The 26,986-nt window shown below is 50.5% G+C and overlaps 4 protein-coding genes across 10 annotated transcripts; 3 read left to right on the top strand and 1 right to left on the bottom strand.

Annotated features, from left to right (window-relative positions):
* Positions 1–5: 5 nt before the first annotated feature.
* On the top strand, positions 6–3,687 carry FBXO45 (F-box protein 45; the record flags this gene model as incomplete). The annotated part of the gene is made up of 3 exons (XM_010716695.3): positions 6–218; positions 290–646; positions 2,568–3,687. Coding segments are annotated over 3 exons (756 nt in total), but the record flags the coding sequence as incomplete, so codon positions are not given.
* A 6,295-nt stretch (positions 3,688–9,982) lies between these two features.
* Positions 9,983–17,009, top strand: NRROS (negative regulator of reactive oxygen species). Of its 3 annotated transcripts, XM_003209005.4 has the most exons (5): positions 9,984–11,519; positions 11,679–11,781; positions 12,203–12,544; positions 13,367–13,490; positions 13,737–17,009. In XM_003209005.4, the coding sequence occupies exons 4-5, from the start codon at positions 13,383–13,385 to the stop codon at positions 15,696–15,698; spliced, it is 2,070 nt and encodes a 689-aa protein (XP_003209053.2). In that variant the 5' UTR covers positions 9,984–11,519; positions 11,679–11,781; positions 12,203–12,544; positions 13,367–13,382; the 3' UTR covers positions 15,699–17,009. The 3 variants fall into 3 exon arrangements, with proteins under 3 accessions (XP_019474430.1, XP_003209053.2, XP_031410898.1); XM_019618885.2 differs by lacking the exon at positions 13,367–13,490 and having other exon boundaries at positions 9,983–11,519; positions 11,679–12,544; XM_031555038.1 differs by having other exon boundaries at positions 9,984–12,544.
* Positions 17,010–17,889: 880 nt separating this feature from the next.
* Positions 17,890–20,273, bottom strand: CEP19 (centrosomal protein 19). 4 transcript variants are annotated; one of them, XM_010716539.3, is made up of 4 exons: positions 20,002–20,273; positions 19,640–19,706; positions 18,972–19,172; positions 17,890–18,707 (listed from the first exon to the last, which is right to left on the bottom strand). In XM_010716539.3, exons 3-4 carry the CDS (start codon positions 19,093–19,095, stop codon positions 18,346–18,348), a joined length of 486 nt encoding a protein of 161 aa, XP_010714841.1. In that variant the 5' UTR covers positions 19,096–19,172; positions 19,640–19,706; positions 20,002–20,273; the 3' UTR covers positions 17,890–18,345. The 4 variants fall into 4 exon arrangements, with proteins under 4 accessions (XP_010714841.1, XP_003209052.1, XP_010714842.1 ...); XM_003209004.4 differs by having other exon boundaries at positions 20,013–20,273; XM_010716540.3 differs by having other exon boundaries at positions 20,083–20,273.
* Positions 20,274–20,373: 100 nt separating this feature from the next.
* On the top strand, positions 20,374–25,209 carry PIGX (phosphatidylinositol glycan anchor biosynthesis class X). 2 transcript variants are annotated; one of them, XM_003209003.4, is made up of 6 exons: positions 20,374–20,475; positions 20,552–20,615; positions 21,048–21,189; positions 22,420–22,633; positions 23,373–23,473; positions 24,528–25,209. In XM_003209003.4, exons 1-6 carry the CDS (start codon positions 20,424–20,426, stop codon positions 24,684–24,686), a joined length of 732 nt encoding a protein of 243 aa, XP_003209051.1. In that variant the 5' UTR covers positions 20,374–20,423; the 3' UTR covers positions 24,687–25,209. The 2 variants fall into 2 exon arrangements, with proteins under 2 accessions (XP_003209051.1, XP_010714844.1); XM_010716542.3 differs by having other exon boundaries at positions 21,015–21,189.
* Positions 25,210–26,986: the final 1,777 nt, after the last annotated feature.

The following is a 26,986-nucleotide window of genomic DNA, read 5'->3' as shown; positions in this document are numbered from 1 at the left end:
GAGCGGGGTGGCGGCTGCCGGGGCGGGTGCTGGAGCTGGTGTTCTCCTACCTGGAGCTACGCGAGCTGCGGAGCTGCGCGCTAGTGTGCAAGCTGTGGCACCACGTCCTGCACGGCGACGAGAACAGCGAGGTGTGGCGCAGCCTGGCCGCGCGCTGCCTGGCCGAGGAAGCGCTGCGCACCGACATCCTCTGCAACGTGCCCACCTACAAGGGCAAGGTGAGCCCGGCGCGGCCCCGCGCGGCGGTGACGCCTCCCGCGGACTGACCCCTCTTGGCTCCCCGCCCTAGGTCCGTGCCTTCCACCACGCCTTCAGCACCAACGACTGCTCCCGGAACGTCTACATCAAGAAGAACGGCTTCACGCTGCACCGCAACCCCATCGCCCAGAGCACCGACGGCGCCAGGACCAAGATCGGCTTCAGCGAGGGCCGCCACGCCTGGGAGGTGTGGTGGGAAGGGCCGCTGGGCACCGTGGCCGTCATCGGCATCGCCACGAAGCGGGCGGCCATGCAGTGCCAGGGCTACGTGGCCCTGCTGGGCAGCGACGACCAGAGCTGGGGCTGGAACCTGGTGGACAATAACTTGCTGCACAACGGGGAGGTGAACGGCAGCTTCCCGCAGTGCAACAACGCGCCCAAGTACCAGGTGAGCGGGCAGCGGGCCCTCCGTGCGCTGCTGGGTGCCGCCCCGGCATCTCCCTGCAGGAGGGACCGGCTTTACCTTCGCGGGCTTCGCGGCCGTCCCGCACGGCCCCTGGACGGCTGGGTGGAAGGGACTTGAAGCCCACCCGCTGCCACCCCTGCAGAGGGCTGGCTGCCCCCACTGGCTCAGGCCGCACGGGGCCGCATCCAGCCCCGAGCACCGAGGGATGGGGCAGCCGCACTCCTCTGCGCCCGTTTCCTTTGTTTCTGCCTTCTTTCTCAAATACCGAGTGGTGGGTGTTCATCGGAACACCGCATTCCCCTCTGAAACAAAAGCTGACGCCGCTCTCAGGAGCAGCGAGGCGGCTGTTGTCGGTGGCTGTTTCACCCCTGTTGGCAGTGTGAGCAGAGGCCGTGCTGAGGCAGGGCCTTCCCGTGCCAGGCGCTGCTTGCTGGCTCTCTGGGCGCCCTCCCACAGGTGACATCCTTTGGTCAGGCCGTGACGTGTGGGTGATTTTGGGTTATCAAAGCACGGGTGCTGCTCTGCTGTTCTGTCTGTGACTGTTTATCTTTGTTCTCCAGGCCGCTCGCACGGCCGCCTTTTGACTGATGGTTTTCCTCACGTTGCATCTTCAGCTGTGTTGCAGTATAATTCCCATCTCACAGCGTCATGGTTTGGGATGAATAATGCCTTGTGCTTCAGCTGTACATGAAGATCTTGGAATTAACTCAAGGCTGATATTTCTAAATTTCATACAAAAGCTTGCTGCCAAGCGCTTAGTTCAATCTGGAAATGATACTGCCATTTTTGCAATTAATAAGTAAATGTGGATCAAAGAGATGCAGATTTCACGTTTCCTGCTGTGTGAATTGGCCCTTTCCAGCCCTGCCCATTGGCAGTCCGTTCCTGCTGCCCGTCTGGGCCTTTCTGCACAGCAGGATGAGGAGAGGTTTTAAAGCCAGGAGAGCTCCCACGGGGCCTGCAGGCTGAGCCGTGCTTGCAGTCAATGCTTCCTTCTTAAGAATTGGTGAGGGCTTGAATCAGCAATCCTTTAAAGCATTTTGTATTTGGTAAGACGTAGAATCATAGCATCATACACATACGGTCATCTGCTCATAGGATACGTACTGAAGGGAAATACGCACTTGTTAGCATTGGTTAGAGGAAAAATATGTTGGCTGGAAGGAATCCCCGGTGCTGCGGTTGTCTGGTGGAGAAGCAGAAGTCTGTGCTATCTCATGCTGCATTTGCTGCTGGTGCTTCTCGCTTCTGTTTATATTTGAAAGTAACAAGCACAGGATAAACACGGGGAGCATCCTGTACACCCTGCTTTCAGCACTGGTTTTACTCACACGTGTATATCCGTATTGTAGGTTTTGCGTGCCCATTTTGCCAAAGTTTTGCACTGAATTATTTTTCTGCCTTGGTAAGGGAGCACCCCTGTCAGTGATAGCACTCGTGCCATCAGAAGTACGTTCTGGGAATATTCTGCACCTGGCATTTACCTTTCTAAAACAACTTGTCTAACATTGCTCTTTGTAGATTGTACTGGTCATTGCCAGCAACAGAGCCCCGGTAACTTGGGGCTATTACAACATTTTCAGGCTCCTGCGGTGTTCTGGTGCTCTTGCTTGTGGTGCTGCTGCAAGGTCTGCTTGTGAAGGGCTGCGTTCAGTGTTGTGAGGGTGCTTAGGCCTGGGCTGCCCGCAGGAGCAGGTAGCAGATGTACTGGGTCCATACGAGAGGAATGGAGACATCTCTGTTGTGAAAGCACCAAGGAAAGCCTTGCTTTAATCTGTTCTGCTGTATTACCTGTGGATTTTGCTTTGGTTGTTTTTTGGGGTTTTTTTTTTTCATCCATCTGAATATATTGACTCTTTCCCTGTTTGTTTCTTCTCCCTCCTCTTCCCATCTCTGTTTCCAGATAGGCGAAAGGATTCGAGTTATCCTGGACATGGAAGACAAAACGTTAGCGTTTGAGAGGGGCTATGAGTTCTTGGGAGTTGCGTTCAGAGGACTGCCCAAAGTTTGCCTGTATCCAGCAGTGTCTGCCGTATATGGTAACACAGAAGTGACTTTGGTCTACCTGGGAAAACCTTTGGATGGATGACGGATGGTTTCGTTGGGACGTCACGATGTGGATGACTGGGAGGAGAAATCTGCATGTTGGTTAGAGGGAAACATGTATTAGAGAAAAAAATAAGTGTGTGTCCAAGAACCATCGAGGAAACCATACAGAATTTTGAAATGGAGGACCAGCCATACTTCAGGAATTGTTACATTTCCTCTTTCTACCAGGCCAGAAAAATCCTCAGGGTCGCAGTTGATTGAGTGGGAAGCTGACACATGCATGTTGCAACAGATTTCATTGCTAGGATGGCAGTGTGTGACCTCAGATATTTAAGGAAGGATTTGATATAAAACTGCTTGCGGAAATTAACCCGAGGTTTGTAAGTAGTGTGTTTTGTGAAAGACTCCCATTTTAAAACTGCTTGTTCCTCCCCTTCCCTTCCCTCCTCGGGGCTGACGTGGGTACCGGGGAGAGCGAGTCTGGTTGGGTTTTATTTACAGTTTTTAACATACCGAGGAGAGCCGTCTGTCCAGGCTGCCCTCCTCTGGTATAACGATATCAAAATGTGTGCAGCTATTTTTAAGTGTATTTTAAGAATTGTATATATGGAACACGTCGAAAAGAACAGTTAAATCAAAAGGAAGGGTTTGCTTTATTCTAACTGGGGTATAATTTCTTGAAGGGGCTTCAGGAAAACTTTGAATAACATTCATGTAAGTGTACTTCTTCTGTTGTGTTGTAGAGCATTTGGGAGTGCCCTTGTGGAGTACGGTGCTGCGTGGATTCTTTTTCTGTGTAGCTGAAAGCTTCCGTAGCTTCAGCAATAGTTCTGTTCTCCGTAGGAAACACAACCAAAATTGCCCTGGAAGTTTTGTTCTTCCAAAATTTATGGTCCACCTTTAAGAAAAGAAGCTGCAGCACGGTGCTGAGCTCATCTTCATTTCCACGTCAAAAATACAAGGTTTTAAAAACATCCTTGTGCTTTCTAGTTGATCCTGTCTGTGGGCACTGCAGGAGGGCTCCTTTGGTGGGGCACTAAAATCTGAGAGCTGTGTGCCTGCCTGGCTCTCAGCTCCCGTTTCTTGTTTGCTGCTGTTTCCCAGAGCAAAGCAGGCTGCTTCAGTTATCAATGGTGTGATTTTAGGAGGGGGAGAATGAAGTCTTTGTGCAACCTCTTCTTAGTTTTGTGCTGGAGAATGTGAGCTGCTTCATCTCGGATGCTGACAGTTCTCTGAGCAAGAGGAATGTCTCTTAGGCCATTGCTCGTTTTCCCCCCTTTATTCAAGCAGTTGGAGGAAAGCAGGTTACTGAGATGCCTCGTGTGCTGCTGAAGAGCTGTCCTTGTAGTGCTTTTTACACAGTAAATAACCAAGTTCTGCACTGGAACAGAGAATGTGCATTATTACCATTCAAAAGCATTTATAGTATTTATTTGTTTTATGTGTTGCTTAGTGCTTAAAGGCAGTTTGGTATCGAGCTCAATTTCTCTTGGCTGCATTAAAGAAACAAACGATACAGTGAGAAATGATGTTTTAAATGGTACTGAGAGCAACTGCTGATGAAGTGAGACCGACACCAAGTGAGTACCTTTCTGGATAACCAGTTATGAGCGTTGGTTGGATTGAACTGCAGGGCTCACGTGTGCCTGGCAGCACTGCGTGGCGTGAGGAGGGAAATGGGAAACAAAATCCTGTCCTGTTTCACAGAGTAAGATCTTTGCTGAGGTGTGAGCTGTTCTCAGTCAGACGTGGCTGCTGTGCTTGGTCTTGAATCCAATTAGATGTAAGTAAACCCTGAGAACTTCGGAGGAGTTTCGTGAAATGAAGATTGATTTCCATTCTTCAGACTGCGTCTTACCCTATAAATTATTTCCCTCTAAATTAGATGTGGTGAAAGCTGAACATTCCTTAAGAGGGTGGGTTTGGGGGGGACTCACGTAAAACTATAACTTATTCCTGGAGACCAATGCTGGCTGTACAAAATATTAAAATAAACTGCTATAATTCAGAAGGACTCATCTGTGTGTATTGTTGCAACGACCTCCGCAGCGGTTTGGTGTGGCAGAACAAAACTTCTTATCTTGAGGAAGGTGGTGGTGCTGGGGCTGTGTGATTTGCTGCGTTGTTCAGGGAGAACCTCGAGGGTGGTTACAGGGAGCTCGATAGCTCTGCTCATCAAATGACGCCATTTCACAGCCAGAGGTCTTCCAGTATGAGCTGCTGGGCAGCAGAGGAGCTGTTGTGCCCAGTGCTGCCCTGCTGCTGCAGGAGATGCCTTGGAAGGTGCTTTTTGACTTCTTGTTCACCGTCCTTAAAAATTACAGTGAGGGAGGAGGAGCTAGCAGACCTAGGTATGAACAATTTAGGATATTTGTGCTACCAGTTCCAGTTTAACTCTTCTCCACCAATATATTTTGACTAACCAGACAGCTGTTTGCTTGCAGCTCTTCCCACTTGGTAAATCGTTTCGAAACCATCTTTATTCATCTTCTATGCTTCAGGCTTGGAGTATTGAAAAGGAAGCAGACATCCAGACTGTGTTTGGGGAGGGGAAAAAGGGGGTTTACAGGAGAAGTTTAGAGTACTGACCAGATTCACACAGCTGGAACAGTGATTTCAGTCAATGACCTGAGTTCTGGGCATGGGAGGGGACAAGGCAGGGGGGTCTGGCAGCCTGCACAATCTTATCTTGCAGGAGAACAAGGAATGTGGGAGGCAGCTCTCCTCTCCCCTGCACACTGCACCCAGTGTGCTCCTCCCTGCGGCTCTCCTAATCCTTCTCCTATCCCCTTTCTAGGACTGTTTTGGTGTGATGAGGATCTAGCAGGAGTAGGATTTAATATGTGTAGTCAGACCCTATGCTGAGGTATTCCTGCTTATTTTTTTTTTCTTCTTCCTTTGCAGCTTTTCCAGCCTTAACTGTAAGAACTACTGACCCCTAGAGTGGGTGGTGCCTCCTGGGATTCATTTGGTGCTTGGACAGATGCTGTGTTAGGTTCTGCTGGGCTGGGCTGGCTTCGAGCTGTGCTGCTTTGTTCTGGGTAAGTTCTTGGAATGGGCACCCAGTGCATTTCTGCTGCTGCTTTGAGCAGAGTGGCTTCTATGTGCTGTTTTTGGTGGTTTTGCTTTTCATTCCCACCTGTGTGCAGAAGCATGTAGTGATATGCTCTGTGTGACATGATTTAAACATACACAGAGCCTGTGTACCTGCTAGGGGACAATGGAAGAGCAGTCGAGCCACGCAAATACCCCTTTTCTGCTCTCAGTCCCAATGGCAAGCTTTCTGCCTTTTCCACGTTCAGCAAAGAGGAATTCCATCTTGCACGAGGTCCGCAGACCGTAGACATGAACTTCACTCTTGTGATACCAAGTTCTTGATTTGCCAAAGCAGATCAATTGCAAATTTAATGCCTGGGCTTCATGCAGTCTGTGGGTGTAGCTCACACAAGGACCATGGTTTCATTAGATGGGAGGCACCAAGGAGAGCTCAGATGTGCTCTTGGTAGCTTGTGGGGGTAAGAAATGGCATTGTAGCTCACGGAGCTTTCAAAGTGATCTATTTCCAAATGCATGTGTATGGCTGTGGTCCAAACCACAGCTGGAAAAGTAACTGAAGCTGTGGCAACAGGCTGCAGGCTGGGGCAAGATCTCCAACCCAACCACACATGGCAGATCATGTAGAAAACAAACAACAAAAGAGGGCTGAGATGCTGTGCAAGTTGGAGCAGCCATAATCAATAGCCAGAGGAGACTGTGTTGTGGTCGGGAGCTCTGAGGCACTTTCCAAAATCACTGAGAATTTGCTTTTAAGTGCTGAGCTTTTGGCTGATGTCTCCATGAGTGTGTTCAGAAGAGAAGAGGTCTGATGTTGGTTAGCTGAAAATGTGCTGGAAAAAAGGGATTCTGTGAGTTACTTTGGAGTCAAGTGAACAACTGCGAGGAGTATTTTCCCTTCCCCAGTGTGTGATCTGACTGCTTTGGCCAAGAGAAACATCAGCTGCCCATAGCTTGCATAGATCAGTCATGTGTAGGCTTCACAGTCCTTTAGGGTATCTGGTATTTCTTCATCAGTGGGGAAACAACTCACTCTGTTGGGGAAATTTCTCTTAAAGCATTTTTTCTACTTAAAAAGCAGTGGTGCATGCGTTTCTGGGAGTCTGTATGAGTCTGCTGTGAGCAAATGCCATTTGCTGCTGTAATTTTTGGCCACGTTTCAGGTGATGAAAGGGGAGCAGATGGCTGTGATCTGATGGGCTGTGTCCGTGTGTCCGTGCACAGGCTGAGCTTCTGTTGCTGCGGATGTAGCTGTGTTCTTCTGCCTCTGAGTCCCACAGCCGACTGGAACACGTTAGATTTTCTCTCCCTGTCCTGCTGAGCTGTATTTCTGAATTTCCTTGAAATGTGGATGTGTTTTCCAGATGGCTCTCTCTATTTTTCGCTCTTCCACTTTCACAGAGATGATGACAGCAGCAGTGAATTAAAATAACATTTGTCCTGGAAAGAGTTGGGTCACACCTAGAGAAAAGAGATGTAAGAGCAGCTGTATGAGAGGCAACCAGCCCTCAGCGATTCCTGAGCCCTCACATTTCCATACTGATATCTCAGTTTTGGCCAAGTCTTTAAATTTCTTCTCATTTTGACCTTATTACCTGTGTGAGCTTTATATTTTTTGTCCAGCGAGATGGAATATAGCTGTTTAACTGGAGGTAAGCTTCTGGTTCGTTACACTTTGCCAAAAGTTCAGGACTTGAAAGTGCTCCCTTTCCTCAGGTGTTAGGGATTGTGGTTTATTTCCCTTCCTCTTCTCTCCCTTTGTTAGCCTATGGAATCTGCCTCTCCTCGGCCTCTGCATAGGAAGGAACTTCCTGCTGATCTGACTGCTTCCAAGTACGTATTCCACAATTCCAAAAGGCTGGCATGTTATAAATAGCCCTGGATACCGGCAGGAACATGGCCATGAGTGCTGCACGTGCTGCTCTGTGTTGGCTCAGGGCTGACTCTTGCATAGAGCAGACAGTGCTGTGAAATCTGCAGCCAGAGAACTGCATTGCTGAGATGTGTTCTACGTTCCTTTTCACAGTGACAAAATGAGTTTTTAAGCGGTGAGGAGGATGACGTGTTTGTTTTATCGAAATTATCCTAGGCTACCTGGCACTAAGGTCTAATTTAGTTGAAAGGGAGCGTTAATGAAGTGGTAAATGAATACCGAAGGCTTTTCCTTCAGACGATGCTGAATCTGCTGATTTCTCCTTAACGTAGTGCTTTTCATTCTGTTCTGGGGATGCTGTGAGCTCAGCACGAATTCTCACACCTCCCAGCAGAGGGCAAAGCGAACAGTGCTGCAGTAGCACCAGTGCAACATTAATGCTTTATGCAGAACCTCTACTGGTATTCAACATCCCCTTTTCCTTTTGTTTTTTTATCACTTTTGAGATATACTTCTTCATTGGAACTCTTGGCCCTGTGGTTAGAGTTTAGGTTATGGGGTGAGCGGGGAGCCCAAGGTCACTTGCAGAGGCAGAGGAGCTTTGGGGGCTCAAGTACTGTCAGTCCCACATTGATCTGTTCTGCTGTGTCACACACTGATTCCATCCCTTCAGGCTTCTGACACTGGTCGTCGAAAGTGAAGCCATCAAAAGACAATTGAATGTATTCCATCCAACAGCAATGGTTGAAAGAGGATTTTAAAATAGAACTTGCTGTATATTATTACAAGTGTTGCTTGTTCTGCAGTTTTGCAAGCCACAAGAACAAGGTGTCTTTCCTGCCATGCCTGCGCTCGCAAATCTGTTGCAAGCTAGCTGGGTTTGTTTCATGTTTGCTTGATTTATTTTGACTTTTAATCCAGACTGTTCTTCTATTGTTAAAGGCTCTTTGGTTCTGTGTTTACCTGCAGGCAGTGTTTGAATGGAGGAAAGTACAGAGGTGTAACCCTGTCTGCTCTTGTCTTTTGTGTGAAGTGCCTGATCTTCCTGCGAGCTCCCGGCTTCTGCAGCTCAACTTCACCTTACTTCATCCAGACAGCAGCACTGAGGGTGTGTAAGGACCAGCTGCCCTGGGACCTTGGTGTGCCTGCAGCATTTTGTTGCTCAGTACCTGTGCTGTGTCCCCAGGTGCTTCACTGTGTGTTTGGCAAAGTGATTTGTTATTTTTTTAATCCTTTCTTGAACTTACGATTTCAGGTCATGAACCTGCTCTCATTTTCACAGGAGTCTTCACATCCTTAGAGGTATGCATTAAAGCCGGAGGCAGATAAGAAAACAGCTGTTTTACAACAGTGTGTATGCCACAGCTACAATATCATTCCCTTGCATGCCTTTACACTCAGGTACGGACCAGCAGTAAGACACACAGTCAGCCCCAGTACCTGCTGTGTCTGTTTGGATCAACCCATCAGCTCCAGTTTGCAACTGGTGAGCTGAGAATGGAGGCAAGACAAAGCTGATCGATAACAGAAGCACAGACCTGTTTGCAACCCATGTAGGTGAGCAGGTGCTGTGTGTGCTCCCTCCCCACACCCATCAAATAAGGGAGAGTGGAGCTGGGTTGCGCTCCAGCCACAAATCCTTGCTGCCCATTCACCACGGTGCTGGCTGCACCTCCACTGCTAGGGAGGTGTCGGTGGTTGGGAGCTGAGAGCCTGCAGGTGGGGGCAAGGAGTGTTCCTTCAGCATCCTATGCTTAGGAGACCAACAGCTTTTAAGTAGTAATCGTGAAGATGGGCTCTGTCCGCTTTCTTGAGGGCTATCAGTATGTAACTTTGTGTTTCTGAGTGCTGGACAAACCTGCCAATAAGGCAAAAGATATTGACCAAAATTGTTTTTGTGTGGTATCCTGAGTACTGCAGTGGGTAAAGCTTTGCAGCCTCTGTGTCTCTTTCAGCAGCAGGCAGTGAGCGTCCAGATGAGGCCAAGAAGGGATGGGGAGAGGAGGCTGCACCGCTCCCTGGGCACCGGTCTGGGTTTTTGTTAGTTTTTCTGTTGGGTTTTGTGCTCGGTTGGTTGAATGGTTTTCTCTGGATCCCATGTGAGATGGTCACCTGAGCCCTGGTGAGTCTGGCGGACAAACAGAGATATTTGTATTTCACCTTTAGCTGTTAAATGAAGACTTTCAGCTGCTCTTCTCAGTGTGAAGATCATAGGATCATTAAGGTTGGAAAAGACCTTTAAGATCGTGTTCAATTCTAACCCATCCCACCATGCCCACTGATGACATCCTTCAGTGCCACATCTCCACAGAGGGTGACACCACCACCCCCCCTTGGGCAGCCTGTGCCAAATATCCAACCTGACCCTCCCCTGGCATGACTTAGGGGCCATTGCCTCTTGTCCTATCGCTGTTATCTGGGAAAAGGGGCCAACTCCCAGTGGAGCATAGGAAAGGAGGATCCGCTGCATTCATTGACACATCTCCCTGAGCTTTACCCCTCGTTTGTTCCTGTGCTGAGTCTTTGTGTCTAGGAGGAGGACAATCTCAAACTGAGACCCAAAAGCCCAGCTGAGCCTTTTCCATTTGTGACTGCAGGGATGAGCTCTGAGGTTTGATGGTGTCACTTCAGATTGGGCTTTGTTAAATAGGAGCCCCTGACCTGGCGGTTTGCTCTGTTTTCTTACATTAGACAAGGAATATGCCCAGTAGGAGAGCAGAGAGAGGACATGCTCTGTCAAGAGCTGAGATGGTTTCGCTTCCCTTTGCTTTAATGACACAATTTCTCACTTCTCTTCAGCAGAACAGCAGCTGGAAAGGACTGCGGAGGGGAGCTGGGGTCGTGCCAGTGTGCATTGCTGGGTGATGTCATGAAGTCCCTCACCAGTACCTCCTCCTTTGGGTGAATTCAGAGCTTCTGGTTGTGACAAGTTTATGCCAAAACTGTGGGTAAATGTGCTGGGGTAGTGCCACAGAGATCAGTGCCAGCTGAGATCAGTGTGTCCACATCGTGCAGCCCTATGAGGAAGCGTGGGCAACGTGCAAGCAAACAGCAAACCGTGGGTGTAAGCAGCTCACTTGCAAGGCCTGCAGCTCCTGCAGAGATCTGAGGGGAAGGGTCAGCAGTTCTCCCTTCTCGCTGCTCCCACAGGTGCGCTGTGAGCAGTTCTGCAGAGCATCCACATCAGCACTCAGGTCTGCGGTGCTGAGCCCTCGTGCTGGCCGCTGGGGAAGCATGGGGGAAACGAGGTGGCTTCTGTGGCTCTCTGCTCCCTGGCCCACTTCCTCCTTGCTTATGTTGGTGGAGGTGGGAGACGGAAGAGTGCAGACCGCAGTGCTGGAGCCAGTCCAGGCATGGGTGTGGGAGCTGGGAAGTGGATGTGGCCAGGCTGCTGACCAGCACCCCTCTTTCCCTTCCTGCCCACCCCACGCTTCCAGAAATGGCCTTTTGCTTTCTACTGAGACCTATTTCTGCCTTCCCTCTGGGCCCTGGGTTAAATGAAGGATCCTCTCTCACAGTCACTCTGCTTTGGAGGCCATGTCCTCAGCCAAACAGCCTCTGTTTCCCAACCTGAAAGTTTTGTGCTCGCAGCTGCTCATGCTGGTGGCTTGCCTGGTTCCCTTTGGGCTGCTGCTCACTCTGCTGGGCTGTTTCCTTCCACCTCCCCGAGGTGACTGCAGCTGTTGGTGTGAGAACCTGCGAAGGCGAATGAGCCAGCAAGCTCCATACTCCACTCTGAGCAGTCTGCCCTGCGAAGCAATACTCAGCATTTTAAGCTTCTCCAGATTCCGTCTTTCCAAGGATGATGTGTGGTGAGGACGCCGCGGGACCTCCCAGCCCCGAGGCCACCCCCTGCCAACTCCTGCCCTTCTCCCTCTGGTGAGCGTCCTTGTGATGGGCTGGGGACCAGGAGAGGTCTGCTGGTGCTGGTAACCTTGAGTAACACCCTGGGAATTTTGCCACACTGCGGAGTTTCTGACATCTGCTCTGGTTCGCTTGAACGCTGAGTGCTTCTCTCTTTTCCTTCTTGATTTTTAGACTTCAAACTTCCTTGAAAATGCAGGAAATGAAACCATGGGGCCTTTTCTGTGAGTGATGTGGGAGCATCGAGCCTCCTTCCAGAGAAGAAATGAAATTCAGGGTAAAAGCAAAAAAGAAAAATCTCCCAGGTCATGTATGCTGGCTGTAGGAGTGTGGGAGCTGCTGTGAGCAGATGTCCAACGGGTTGGGGTCACCCAGACAGCAGCGTCTCTGGGAGGGGGATTGAGGAGGTTCACAGTGGGAAAGGAGTGGGAAAGGAGGGCAGGAGCTGTCCAGCACAGCTTCACATTGACTTCCACGTTGGCTGGGAGCTTCCTGCATTGGGATGGCGCGGACCTGCACCCAGGTGCTGCGTTTGCCCAAATCCTGAGCAGTCACAGAGGACCCTGAGCATCCCAGTCTCACCCGGGCACTGCAGGAGGCTGGGTGTTGCTGTCCTGAGGCAGACTCCACAGCATCTGGGAGCCTGGGTTGGGAATGCTGAGAACGGTATTGGTCCCTTTCTTTTTCTTCCCCTGCAGGAAATGTGGTGAGGTTGAACTCAACCACCACGAGCAGCCTCAGGCTGGTCCCGCTGAGCTCTGGGGCCCTGCCCACAGCCCCCACCCCGTGGTTCCTCCTTGCAGCTGGGGCTGCCTGCGGGTGCACGACCCAGGGTGTGAACGCCTCGCCGCGCTCTCTGCCTCCATGTGACTGCAGTTTCCGTTCGCTCCTTCCGCAAAGCCCATCTTAGCGCTCAGCAGAAAGTGGGTGGGAGAACACCTTGTTGGTTTGCATCCGGCCCCCACAGAACCCCCCAGTGCAGTGGAGGGGCTGCGGGCCGCAGGATGAGCTGCTGCAGGCCCCGCGCGCTGCTACGGGAGGTGAGTAGCTGCCCCCCAAAAACATGGGAGGATGGAGAGGGGAGGCCAAAGCGGACAGCAACAAGGCAGTGGTGGGGGAGAAGAAAAGGGGTTTGGGTGCTGCTGCCAAGCTGGAGCTGAAACCCTTGGGTTTTTGGGGAGCGGTGTTACAGTGGGGACACCACAAGGACCTGGTGTGGAGGTTGAAGGCTCAGAGGGGTGCTAGCTTTCACCTAGAGAAAGGGGTCTTTCTCCAGTCCCGCCTGGATTTGGTATCGGCTTCCTTCTTTCAGCTGTCCCACAGACAGAGATAACCCAGGAGGTGTCCTTGGCTTACCTCCAGCCATGAGGCTCTGGCTCCCCAAGCTGCCAAAAATAACCTCTTCAAGCTTCTTCAAGCACCAGCAGCTATGAGAAGGCCGAGCCCTCGGCAAGCCCTTGTTGCTCATTTGCCTGAGCTTCAGCTTTCACCCCAGATGCAAATGCTGGCAGCTCCCGGCTCACAAAATAAGCAACAGGGGCCCTTGTGCTGAAAAGCAGCACTTCCCCAGATAGTGCTGGGATTGGAGTGTTGGCACCGGGGAGGAGGCTGCAAGCTCCGGGAAGGCTGGCTGTAGTTGGGTGATATCTGCCTTGCAGAGCGGTGTTCCGTGTGTGCCGCCCTGTCCCTTGCTTTCTCCTGTCCCATGGGGGTCCCTGTGCTGTGGGTGTTAGCTGGGCAGCTTGTGGTGGCCAAGTGCTGCGAGCAGGAAGGTGTGCAAGAGTGACCGCTGCTGTCCTAGGAGCCCTGGGGATGCTGCTGAGCTGACTGTGATGCAGCTCCTGATTTTTCTGTCCCCACAGAAGAGCTTCTGCTGAGATGGAGGCCCCGCTGCCTGTTCTCTCCCTGCTCCTGGTCCTTCTGGCAGTAGGATGGGGAGATGGGGCGGGCGCAGCGTGGGCCATGTCTCCTGGTGGTTGTGAGCATGTAAGTCGTCTCTCTTGCAAATCCTTGCCTTTCTGACCTCTTGATTCTCCCCTACAAGCTCTGGGCACCTCAGCTTCTCCAGGCTTCCCCCTCCCAACTGCTGGCCTAGCACTGGAGCTAAGGTTTGGAGTGGGACAATGAGGCTTTACCTGAGGAATCAGCTCCGTCTCACTTTTATCCCCAGACTTATCATCTCCCCATCTCATGCCTCACAGTGAGGTGTTGCATGTCCCCTTCTTGCTGTAGGTGCAGAGCACTGCAGACTGCAGGAGAAAATGGTTGAGATCCGTCCCTAGAAATCTGCAAGGTGACATTGAAGAGCTGTTGCTGGATGACAACACTATCCAGGTCCTGGGCCGTGCCTCTCTGCTCTCATACCACCAGCTGAAGCACCTCAGCCTGACCAAAAACCGAATGGAGCTCATCGAGCCTGGTGCCTTCCTGGGCAGCCAGGGCCTCCACGCACTATCCTTGGCAGACAACCTTCTCTTCACCAACTACTCAATAACAGCAGCTGCTCTTTCTGCTTTGCCAGCCTTGAGGACGCTTGATCTAGCTGGAAATCAGCTCACTGAGGGCATGGTATCTGTTTTGCTCAGCAACTTGTCTTCCTTGGAGTCCTTGTCTGTGGCTAGGAATGTCATCATGAGACTGGACTCTTCTGTCTTCACCAACCTGACGCAGCTCTTGGAGCTGAACCTGGAGAAGAACTACATCTTTGAGATTGACCAAGCTTTTGAAGGGCTGCAGAGGCTGCAGAGGCTCAACATCGCTTACAACTACATGACATGCATTGTGGACTTCAACCTGATCCAGCTCCGGGTGCTCAATGTCAGCTACAATATCATCGAGTGGTTTCTGGCCCTGGAAAGTGACGACCTCTTTGAGCTGGAGGTGCTGGACCTATCCCACAACCAGCTCCTTTTTTTCCCCGTGCTGCCCCGGCAGAGCAAGCTGCACTCTTTGCTGCTGAAGGACAACAAGATGAGCTTTTACCAGCTTCTCCCCAACGGCACGTCCCTGGAGAATGTCACCGTGCAGTTCCTGCTTATCGATGGCAACTCCACCAACATCACGACAGTCAAGCTGTGGGATGAGGTCTGCTACAGCAACCTCTCCTCCTTGCGCCTCCTGGACATGAGCCAGAACCAATTCTGGTACCTGCCGGAGGGTTTCCTGGCCAAGATGCCCGCTCTGACCCACCTGAAGCTCAACCAGAACTGTCTGGAGACCTTCCACCTGTCGGAGTGGGACCCCTTGGCCTTGCTGACAGATCTGGACCTCAGCCAGAACCTGCTGACAGAGCTGTGGGAGGATGTGGGCGCTGGGCCCGCCCTGCCCAACCTGCAGCTCTTCAACCTCAGCACCAACATGCTGCGGGCGCTTCCTGCCGGCATCTTCACTCACACAAAGCAGATCACTACAGTTGACCTCAGCTACAACCGCCTCGACCTGTGTCCCCAGCCGGCTGTTTTGGGCCGGAGCGCTCCCTGTGTGGACATCAGGGGCCTTGCCACCCTGACCCGCCTCTCCTTGGCCGGCTGTGGTCTGCGGGACCTGGGCGGCCACCCCTTTCGAGGGACGGCCCTGACTCATCTGGACCTCTCTGACAACCGGGAGGCTCTGTCAGGGGACCTGGGGTGGCTGCGGGACCTGGCTGCGACGCTGCAGGTGCTGTCCCTCCGCAACACCAACCTCTCCTCCACCTCGGCGGACTTCTCTGCCCTCCAGAGCCTGGTGGGACTGGACCTGTCAGGGAACACCCTGACCGCCCTCCCCACCTCGCTGGGCGCACTGAAGCTACGCAGCCTCGACCTGCGGGACAACAGCCTGACGGCTCTGCCCGCGGACGTGGCATGGAGGCCGCTGGGGAGGAGCCTGCAGGAGCTCTACCTCAGCCGTAACCCCTATAACTGCTGCACGCTGGGCTGGTGGAAGGCCCTGCAGAGCATGGAGCACCTACTTGTCCCCGACAAGCATGAGGTGACCTGCAACTACGACTCGCAGCGGCTGAATGCTTGGGTGCTGCCCGAGCCCGTCCTGCGGGACTGCCGCTGGCGGACGGCCGACATGGCCCTGCTCTACCTGGTGCTTACCCTGCCCACCTGCCTGACGCTGCTGGTGGCCTTCACTGTGGTCTTCCTCATGCTGAAGCCAAAGCTGCTGAAAATGGTGAAGAGGCGGTGCGGGGTGTCCAGCCCGTACTGATGGCTGAGGAGGAGGCAGGGCCTTCTTGGGAGTGAAGGTGAGCAAGCAGGTGGGGGATTGAGAACTTGCATCCATCTGGTGGCCCAGAAGTGGCGTTTTGGGCTGTCTGGGTGCTTGCTTTTATTTATTCACACCGCTGTGGTCACCCTCCATACGTAACCACAGAGATGTGCCCAGAGGCCAACACCACAAAACTGGCACTTGTGCAGGTGAACTTCCATGGTGAATGTTTCACATCTGTGTGTTTCAAAGGGCAAGGGCTGCAATCCCCATGTGAAAAGGTGAAACAGAGAAGAGTGGCAGATCTATTTCACTGGATCTGTCAGTGAAATTTCAGCCTTAGGGTAAACCACTAAGAACAGAAGGACTGGGACAGTGACCGTTCCCCCAGCAGCACAGTCCCTGTCCCACACTGCACTGGTGGTGGCACCACTGCTGGCAGTGCCTGCTGTGCCAGTGAGACAGAACCTCAAACCTCAGTGATGAACAGTATTGGCCGAAAGACACAAGAATAAATTATATTTCTGGTAACGTTGTTTCATCTGTTTATCTCTCCTGGTTGCCGTGTGCTTTGCGATTGAACGGGGCAAGCTCTGAGCGTGGAGCTGCAGAAGGGGATGCTGCAGAAGCAGAGCCAGGCACAGCACCAGGAAGATTTGGAGAAGGCTATCACATCCACCCTTGCACGTGGCCATTTTTTTGGCCCTATTTCAGATAGAAATAGCCAAAAGAAGATCAGGTGCCGGCTAGGGGATCCTTCAGCCTATTTCAGCCACTCTTCTGCTCCTGAGCAGCTCACCCAAGAGACAGTAGAGATCTACAGTGACAGCCCTGGGATGTCCTCCAGCTGCTCCCACTGGTTCCAGGCACTACAGCCATGTTTTGGTATCTCTCTGCCAGCTCTGGCCTTGGTATATGGATGCAGATGTGCACCATCCTCACCTCTATTCTTGCAGGCAGGTGAGGTTGTCATGGTCTGGATAGCGGGCAAGCAGGACACAAAATCGGTGGGATGAGCAGACACAGAGGGTAGCTGAGATTTGGCAATATTCATGCAAAAAGCCACTGCAAAAATCTGGTTTTAACAAATCAGCATCCTCAGGCAGTGGGAGATGCCTGCATTGCTCAAGATGCAAAACATGGAGGGTGAGAACATGGGCTGTGCAGCCTTAATAAATGAGTATGCCGGAGGAAGTGTGCACAGCAATGATGAAATGCAGAGTTTTGATGACAAGCAAAATTAAAACCCACTTCACAAAAAAAGCAACCTTGACCCAAGAAGAAAGCAGGGTGAAATGTCCCTCAGCATGCCTCAGAGCCGGCCTAAGCATTTGGTTCTCGTACCACTGCAGGTATTTCTGTTGGCCCTTCACACCCCCATATTGGCAAGGCTGAGGCATTGGGCTGCTCCACTGCTCAGGGAGCATTTTTTTTCTTAGGGAAAGTTGTTTCTTTCAGGAAGGAGGCATCTCTGGAACACTGAGACATAATATATACATCTGTTGGAGAGCAAAAGCAAGTGGTGCTCTGCATCCTGCCCCCCAGGATGCAATAAATCACCCACAGAGCACCTGGCCTGCAGAGGAAGGAGATGCTTGTGTCCTCCGACTCTGTGGCAGGCTGCCCTGTGCCCTCAAACCACACTCAGGTCTGACAGCCTCAGCTGGTGAATGAACCCTGGGATTTTTCTTGCTGCTAGAACTTTACATTCAGCCTGAAACAAGCTGGGCTTCTTTCTCCTGTTACACCATCATCAATTAAAAAGTCACTTTGCAGGCCACAATCACTGGCTCAAGGCTTTGCTCACATAGGGTTTATAATGAGGAGCCTCCCTGGCACTGCCTAGAGTGAGCTGGGAACTGCAGTCTGATGAGGCAGCAGTGGCAAAGTCTTTGTTTTACCCTAAAACCACTCCTAGGCTCGGTGACTTCCTATTGTACTATCTATATATATTTTTTTCAAATAATGTAAGCACATTTTCTGAGAGGTGAACACCATTCCTGTTAGTGAAAGGAAGGAAAATGTCTCCTTTTGTCACTTGGAATTCACTGCATCTCCAAAATACTTTCAAGACTAACTTGTTTTTTAAATATTCAGTTCTTTCAAATGAAGGATTTAATCCTGTGCAACCTGAAACTGCACATGTAACCTCTACTGAGGGAACGTGAGAGTAATATTCTCATTGAAGCACTGATTTATCTGAATGTATATTTAACATTCCAACAAATAGTAATAAAATGCCATACGCATACAATAAAATGTAATATTGCTTCCAATTAACATTTCATTTTCAGAGAAAGCTGAAATCACAGGCAAACATGTTGGTGAGGTTTTCAGCCAGAGCTGACTGAGATGTAAACAAATGAAAGATAAATTATTTAAAAGTATTTTGGGCACTCTTATATAGGAAAAAGAGTAAAAACAGCCACCAAGTTCAGCTGTCCTGTTTCAGCTTTCTCAGTCCAACTTCTTAAAATGTATACAAACCTGAAACTGCTGTAATATCTTAGGCCTCAGATTCTCTGTGGCCAATGTAAAGAGCATCAACTGCACAAACAGAAGATGCTGCAGTGGAGGATGCAGGATGACACTGTTCTCTTTTAGGAATATGGGATCTGTCTCTGCCCATGGTTGTCTTGATCTGGAATCAGACTTCTTCACATGACTCCACATCCCAGCCACAGGACTCCAGCTGCTCATCCTGTGGAAATTCTACCTCGATATCATAGATAAAGTCCGGGTCGTCCTTCTTCTTCCTGTTCTTTTCAAAGAGCTCATCCATGATGCTCTTCCTTTTGGCTAGCTCCTTGTCGTCCAGTTTGTTCATGTCCTCCTCGGGGTCAATGGTCTCTTCCTGCTGAATCTTTTCCAGGCTCTCAGCCAGACTCTCTCCCCTCAAGTGGCCTCTCAGCAAACTGTGCAGCTTCTTTAGCTGACGCAGTGAAACTCCTTCCAGGTAAGCTTTGTGCCGAGGGTTATTCTTCAGCTGCTCAGCAGCGATGCCACAATCTAAAAACAAGACCACTCTGAAGAATTACAAAGGCAAGCAAATCTCTTTAAGTAGAGATCATCCTCTCCCTAACCTTTACAGACGAGGCCTCCAGGTTTAGCAGCACTGCTGCTCAGGTTCAGATGCTGCCCTGGGCTCCTCAGAGAGACAGCGTTACCCCAAACCTGCCCACTGCATGCTCCCCACTGGCTGGTGCTATGACCAGCTGCTCCTTTCCCTGTGTGTGGAGAGGAACTGGGGAATGCTGTATGGAAACAATGCACCTGAGAACTGGGAGAAATTTCTGACAGGCATGATGCGCCGGCGAGTCTTGTCCTTTTCCTTGTAGATCAGGATCACAGATGGAGGCTGAAAGCGAATGCCGCACTTCTTTGCGATGCAAGTCATTGCAGTTCTTGCTGCTGGCTGAAGTGTGCTCAGTTGTATCAGAAAAGTCCTCAGCAACTTCAGCACTCACTGAAGAACTGGGAAAAAAGGGAAAAAAAAGCACGAGTGTCTCTTGTTAGCCTTCTGTTGGGACTAGAGTGACCCACATTCAGTAAAAACACACAACCAGGCTGCAGCTCCCCCAGGGGAGACCTCAGGGGAACTTGAACACATCTCACGTGCTCTTTGAGCTGGGCATGGGTGACTCTCAATGGCTGATTTACATCCTTATCACCTCTCGGCTTTTGAATCAGGATTCTGTATCACACACAAGTGAAATTTTTGGTCTACCAGCTCAGTTTTGCACAGTCAAATGATACCTAGGGGATATTTATTATGACAAGGGAGAAGCCTGCATGCATACTTTATTAAACACTGGAATTTTCTTTTTTAGAAGAAAACAAAACAAAAAACCAAACAACTCTGTAAGAGGAAGAGCAGTAAGTTTGATTTTGTAAGCTTTCCTGTGGGTTCAGTGGGAAGGAACAGGGAGCTTTTGGCATACCTCAGAGGTAGAGAAGAGAGTGGAGCAGGGAAGAACCATTTGGCCCAGTGGATCTGTAGCTGTGTTCCTATGGTGGATGGAGAACAGACAGGGATTAGCTCACTGTTAGGTAAGGACTGCAAAACTCTCAGGTGTCTCGGCGTGTTGGTCAGCTGCTGAATGAATCAGGTTAGAAAGTTCACCACTGGAAGCACAGCTGGCATCGGCAGCCCATTTTTCCACCTGACCGTTTGGGAACCCCTCATGGCAGCTCTGCCGTCGGCTGTGACCCCGTTAGTGCCAGATGGAAATGACAGGGATGGAAAGAGCCCGGGATGCTGCCCTGCGGCCCGGCTCGGAGCACAGCACAGCACAACCCTCACCACAGCGTCACCTCCTTCAGGCGGCAGCGCCCGGCCTGCGTCCTGCTAGCCCCAGGGCAGGGATTAAACACGGGAACAAACCAGCGGGACCGCCGGGCGAGTGGGAGGGAAATTCCCATCTCCGGAAACCGAGCTGCCGCCAGTTCCTGCCGGAGGAACGAACGCACCCGAGGTTCCTCAGGCCGGCGCCGAGCGCGGTGACCCGGCCCCCCTAGGCCCGCAACCCCCAGGGCGGGGCGGCCTCAGCCGTTGCCGCGGTAACCGAGGGGTCCTCCCGCAGAAGCCCCCCCTCCGGGCTGTCCGCCCCAAGTGCCTGCGGAACGCGACATAAAATGGCCGCCCGCGGCCTCCACAAGAATCAGGTGGTGCTGCGGGCAGCTCCGGCCCTGAGGTGAGGCGGGGCCACGCGGGGCGGCTCCAAGATGGCGGCCGGGCGGTGGCGGCGGGTGCTGGTTGTGCTGCTCTGTGTCCTCCGTAAGTGCCCGGCGTAGGCCCGGCCTACCGCGCCGTGCTCTCGGTGCCGCTACTCACCTCTTCTGTGCCGTTTCAGATGTACAGGCTGCCTGCCGCGGGAGCGCCGTCTCGCAGGAGCTGCTGAAGGAGGGCTTCCACAGGTGGAGCCGTCGGGCGGGGCTCGGGGCTGCGGCTGAATGACGGAGCGGTGTGGGGCGGGGGGACCCTGCAGCCCCGACCCCTGGCCCGGACCGTCTGCCCCACCATAGCAGGCTGCCCAGGGCTCCGTCCGACCCCTCTCGGGCACCTCCAGGGATGAGGCACCCAGATAGAATCGTAGAATGGCCTGGGTTAAAGAGGACCACAATGATCGTCTAGTTTCAACCCCCTGCTATGTGCGGCGTCGCCAGCCAGCAGACCAGGCTGCCCAGAGCCACGTCCAGCCTGGGATGTTTCATTTCTCACGTATTTGTGATGTATTCCTTCTTCCAACTGTGCCCATCTTAGAGTGTTTGGCAGCGTGATGCGCGGAGGTTTTTCTGTTGTCTCTCAATATACAGGTTTCAGCACTGTCCCCCATGGTTTGCTTTAAGGGAGCTGCTGGTAAAGATGGAGCTGAATGGGACGGGGCAGTGGACAGAAGGATGCACGGTAGCTGCTAGAACTCACCTGCCACGGGGAGTCTACGTGGATCCCTATGAGCTGGCATCGCTGCAGCAGAACAACGTGACGAAGGTAAGAACAGGAGCTCAGCCATCTCAGGGCTTCTTACATAAAGGCTGAGCCTGCGTTTTGCCAGCAGCTGAAGAGCACGTTGCTCAGGAAGCTGTAATCTGTGTTCTTCAGAGGGCTGCAAGAACCGAGGTGGCTCGTTCCCCTTTCCTGAAAAATGCTGCACAGTATCACGTTTGTGGCTTCTCGTTGCAGCTCTCAGCAGCACCTGGTGCAGGGTGTGTTTTGTCATAGGTTGCTGATGTTCCTACACGTAGGTGTGCTTACCAGCAAGCTACTACAGCTCTGCTGAGCACTGGATAAGCAACTGTGGTAAAAGTTAATCAGGCTGAAAAGAAGGAAGGTTAACCCTCTACAGAACAGGAGTGATTGCAGTCTTCCTGCCAAGGTTCTGTATCAAGGTCTTCAAAGGAGCAGAACAGTGGCTTTCCCAATGTACTTTAAGTGACGTGCTGTGAATTTGGAGTGAGGAGCTTCACAGCTTCTGTTTCATCACAGCTTCCCAACTAAGGCTTGAGAGATTTATGCCTAGATCTTGACTCCAGTGCAGATTACTGCTGGTCCTCATTTCTCCCATTTTAAATGGGGACTGTCCAGGTTTTCCCTCTTCCATGAAGTGTCTCTTTAGGTTGTGCACATATGGCAAGAAACAACGCTAAAACTATACACAGGCATACTCGTTGGGGCTCCATTCTTAGCAGGACACTTTTGTAATATAAAACAGTTTATACCAAACAATGGTTCAAACTTACTTGCAGCATAACCTTGGACTGGGCTTCAGCTCACTTTATTTTAGATGTTTGTCTTCTAGGCATATGCTGAGTGCAGTTTATTTACAGCCAGCTAGAAAGCCAGCCTGCTCTAGAGCATGCTTTGTTCTTTCCTGAATTTGATGTCTTGGGTGACCACCAGTACTTAACATCAATTGGAGGAATTTGTGTGACTGAGCTTTTGCAGATGTCTGCTGCGGAGGTCTAAAGTATGCTCTTGTGACACCCTCCCTGTACACGCAGAATAAACTCCAACAGTAGACTTTCCCCGGTACTCTGAAGGGCAGGGATCAATGCAGGGGTCGCAGTTGTCCCTTCTGATGCTGCAGTAGATTACAGCAGCGGACTGTGACCTCCTTAATCTCAAATTCATACACAAAATGTTCGTACTTTTTTTTTTTCTGTATCCCTTTTCTGTGTTGATTCCAGTAGCAGCCATATCTGTATCTTTATTTGCTTGCAGGCAGTGCTAATTCCTGATGATGTTGATGTGGAGGCTCCTGAGTACTCGGCTACAGACCTTACTGTCCTGCTGTACCTGCAGCCCGACCCTCACTGTTGGCACTGTTTCAGAACAGCACTGCCTGTGCATGGGCGGTACCACCGGCCAGCAGAAAACAGTGAGGATGTGTTGGTTGTTCTGAAGAGTGCAGAAATACTGGTCTGCTGCTGTGACGGTGAGGTTCTGGTTTGTTTAAGTTCAGCTATTCAGACCATGCGTTCTCACAGTGTTTCTCTTGACAGCTGAAGCCATGCAGGGTGTATTTAAAATTATTCACTGTCAAGTACTTGGTCAAATGCTTAATCAAAGTATTCTAATGGTTTCTAAGTCTTCTTGCGTTTGAATGGGGCAGAAGAGGGAGAAAGCATGTTTCATGATGGTTGTAGTTCCCAGATTCTTCTGAAACGAGAACCTGGTATCCACTGATAATGAGTATTTTATGTGAACAACTGTATCCTCCATTTTCCCCCCAAATTATATTTTCTTTCATGAAGTCATTCTTGCTAGCTCCCAAGTCAAATATGCTAGTGAATTTCAGCTTCTTAATCTTCATTTGGGTGTTATTTGAGCAATGATTTTCTAAGGGCAGAAAGTCTGCTTGGTTAGAGAAAAGGAATGTGAAATCTTTCCATTATTTTTTTCCCGCCATATTTAATTCTGATGAATAGAAAAACATTTATTATTGATATAAAAGCACTTATGGTATTATAGGGAAATTCTTGTACGCGACAACAGGAGTTCAACAGGAAGACATGGAAGGATGACTTCTGTAGTTTTGAGGAATCTAGAAGTTGTAACTGCATGGCTAGAGTTGAGAGATCTGCAGGTCAAGGATGGATTCTTTGCTCTGTTAAAGACAGACAGCCCGTGGGTGAGATTCATCCTTAGTTATCTACTGTATCTGTCTTTCATAGAGCACCTGTTGCCAGAGTGCTGGCAGCCTGCTGAAGTGGAATTTCCCTGTTCAGGGAATAAGGACCACCTCTGTCAGTGGTACAATGCAACGCACCAACCTGTGAGTTCCTATTTCTGAAGGAAATTCTTGCCTCTTGCTTAACAATTGCTGCCTTTTTCTGAGATGAGCAGCTTCCAAAGCACGGGACCTAACTGATAAAAGCCTCATTGTGTAACTTTCTATAGAAGCTCCCTTCTTCCTCTCTGACCTGGTTTTAATGGGTGTCATCCTGTGCTGTTCTGTGCCCTTGGTGGTGGCTGCTCTCCTCACCTTTACATTTTTTCTTTTGTTTTCCTCCTCCCCTAAGTAGTTGAGTTGGAGTCCTAGAATTGACAGTGCTGTAATTGGCACTAGGTTGAATTAAGAATGGCCTCTGCAGTGTTTTCTCAGATGAGTTCAAAATGGGAGAACTCTGCTGCAGTCTAATAGGGAAAAAAAAACAAACACACACAAGACCAAAAGTTAAAGGAATAACTCCTTAAAAAAGGCCACTGCTGTTTGCCATCAGATTGGCTAAGTCTCAAAGTGAACCAAGGTCAGTTAGATTTTTAGTACGGCCAACAGCTGCCTTTGAAACTTGAACAGTTTGTGATAGTCTAAAGATTCAGAAATAAGACTAATTTGTTTCATAACAAATCTTTTGTTTGTGTAATGTGTGTGCCTTCCTATATGTAAGATACCTTCAGAATACAAACAGCTGTCATCCAAAAATGTTTTGCAGCTTTCTGCGTCACGGGGAAACCAAATAGTTGTTTATCTTGGAGAAAAGTGGCTTCTCAGTGATCTGCAGAATGCTTATTCTGAGAGCATCTCTGCTGGCAAACTTGGAGGAAGAACAAAGACACAGAGCATACAAACACCTACCATTTAAAATGGAGTAGATACATGTATTGAGCTTTGTACAACAAGAGCAACTGGCTCTCTGTAAGGGCAGTAAATTGAAAGGCTGTGTCCCATCTCAGCTTTCTTCTGGGATTCAAAATCAAGCCTTAGCAAAGGCCAAGTTAAATAGAAGTCTAGTTACTGATCCCTCGAGTTGCAGTTTAAAAACAAAACAAAACAAAAAAAACAGAAGCTGGCTAAATGTGTATAACCAATTTACTTTTCCTTGTAGGAGTATGAAGAATTGATTCTGCAGATCCCAGTGGGGCTCACACAATACGCTTTCTTAGTGTGTGTCATGACTCTTCTTGCCACCATTCTCAGTTCCAGCCTGATTCTTGTTGCTGTATGCAAATCTGAAGACTTCTCTCTGGTGACCTGCTTGGAATAAAGAAGTGCAAAATGACTGAGCTCCATCCAGCAAAACTTTACTGTTACTTACATCTTGGTAATGCATGAAGATGCCATAAGGGACAGTCATTCTCTTGCACAAAGGCGGCAGCAGCCAGGAGCTGCAGGAAAATCTATCTCCTATTCCTTAGCTTAGGCCTCAGCCTGCTTTGCTACAGTGCTTCTCCTTGCAGAGGTGTTTGTATTTCTTGAATTTAAATGAACAGACTTGAGAAGGTGGGTGTCAAGGGTATGAGAAACATCTCATCCTTCAAGTTCCTGAATTTGAAGTTTGTTTACACTGGCCAGATGGGTGATACATGGATTTGGAAAGAGGCATTCTTTGCTTACTTGTCACAGTAGAACAGTAGAAAAACAGTCTGTACAACTCTGTAGTAACTGGGGGGGGGGGATTACCTGCTCTTGCTCAAATCCTTCAGTTCAAAGAGCTTAGAAAATCTGAAGGAAATCTCATCCTGTATCTGAAGCTGAAATAAACCTTGGAAGATGAAAGCTGGTGAAAAGATACAAACTAGAAGCAAATATTTAGAAGACTTGAATTCAGCCATCAGAGCAGTTGATAAATACAAGGAAATGGAGAGGAAATTACTTAATGGAAAAACTGAGTTGCTCTAGATTAGCAGAGCTCGGTTGCTGTTTTCAATCGTCAGTAGGTGGCATTGTGACCTTACTCAGGGACTGTCGATGGAGAAAACTTCAATCCTTATGAGCTCAGTTAAGAGCAGGTGATTTTCAGGGTGTGTGTGAGAAAGATTAATGAACATTCTGGTCTTCAAATTCTATCTTCCTTTATATGCAGCCAAGACTGCTCCCCAGCAGAATCAGCCTTTCATTGCTGTCCAGCTGTAGTTTCAGGATCCCCTGGGCATCCTTCCTCTGCTTCTGCTGGAATTCAATAGAGAGCTCGTCTTGTGACTTTGCTCGCGACAGGTTGGCAAGTGCTCTGACAGTGGGCTCTTGTTTTTCCCTGGCTGTGCTGAATGACGGTGGCTGCGCCAGTACTTCATCCACTACCTCACAGGCGTCATGCTCTGCATCTGTGTGGGGGAAGGGAGGAATTAAAGAGAACAATTGCAGAGAGCTCTTTAACCACATCAGTGCCGCAGGGCTGAAAAGAGACACTGTGAATAGGTACTGAACACTTGTCTCTCAGCGGCATCTGTAACTCCCCGGGTTGAGTTTGTCCCTGCGTGTTCTCTCCCGTGCAGTTCTGTGTAGCAGTCCGACTGGTGGAAGGGCAGTGCTTCCAGATTGCTGCTTAGCTCAGCTGGAAGCTTTGTCTTCTGAAAGCTCAGGGTTTCTTAAGTGTCAGGTAATAGCAGTTGAAAAGCGAGGCTAGCTAAAGCTGCCTGACAGCAGAGCCCAGTGAAAGGAACCTCATTTCATTGGGACAGCTGAAAATATTTTACCACTTGCAATAAGATGGTTTGTCTGGGGGTGTGTGTGTGTGTGCGTGTGTGTGACAGTGCCAGAAGTCTGCATCAGTGCTCAGGTGAGAAACTGGCAGGAGGGGCTCAGCAAGGTCAGTGCTGAACACAGCGACCTCAGAACAGGTTGACGTGCAGCTGCTGGAATGTGGGGGCAAGAGGGGTTTCAGTGGCCTTTTGTGTGGCACCAGGAGCTACAGGTGTGCCCTGATGTTGCGCCCGATGGAGCTGAACGTCAGTGCCGGTCCTGCAGGGATCACTGCTAAGTGCAGGGGAGCCGTGAGGCAGTCCTGTGCCGTGTGGGAGCGTTCTGTGGAGGGAGAAGTGGGGAGATGGTGGTGATAGCTCGAGCTCTTGGGCAAAGACGAAAGGGAAGTGTTGGAGGTTAAAACTTTCTGAGTTGCAAATTAACGTCACAAACAAAGCAGCGTCGCGTAACCGGTGATAGAACTAGAGGGAATGGCTTCAAGCTGCGCCAGGGGAGATTTAGGCTGGACGTTAGGAAATACTACTTCTCTGAGGGTGGTCAGGCACTGCAATGGGCTGCCCGGGGATGTGGTGGAGTCACCGACCCCGGAGGCGTTCAAGGAACGCCTGGGTTTTGTGTTGAGGGACATGTTTTAGTGAGAGCTATTGGTGACGGGTGGATGGTTGGACTGGACGATCTTGAAGGTCTTTTCCAACCCCGGTAATTCTGTGAAAGGACGCGCCTGGGGAGAGGATGGCAGAGGGCTGAGCGTTCCGAGGGCGGGCTGGAAGCGGGAGCCGGGTGCGTTCGCGGCAGCGAGCGGCGAGGCCGCGCCGTGGGGAAGGAAAGCGGAGCCGAGGGGAGCGCGCCGTTCCGCGGCCCTCT

The sequence above is a fragment of the Meleagris gallopavo genome, chromosome 11 (assembly GCF_000146605.3).
Source record: "Meleagris gallopavo isolate NT-WF06-2002-E0010 breed Aviagen turkey brand Nicholas breeding stock chromosome 11, Turkey_5.1, whole genome shotgun sequence".
Taxonomy (NCBI): domain Eukaryota; kingdom Metazoa; phylum Chordata; class Aves; order Galliformes; family Phasianidae; genus Meleagris; species Meleagris gallopavo.
This window is presented reverse-complemented; position numbering and strand designations above follow the sequence as displayed.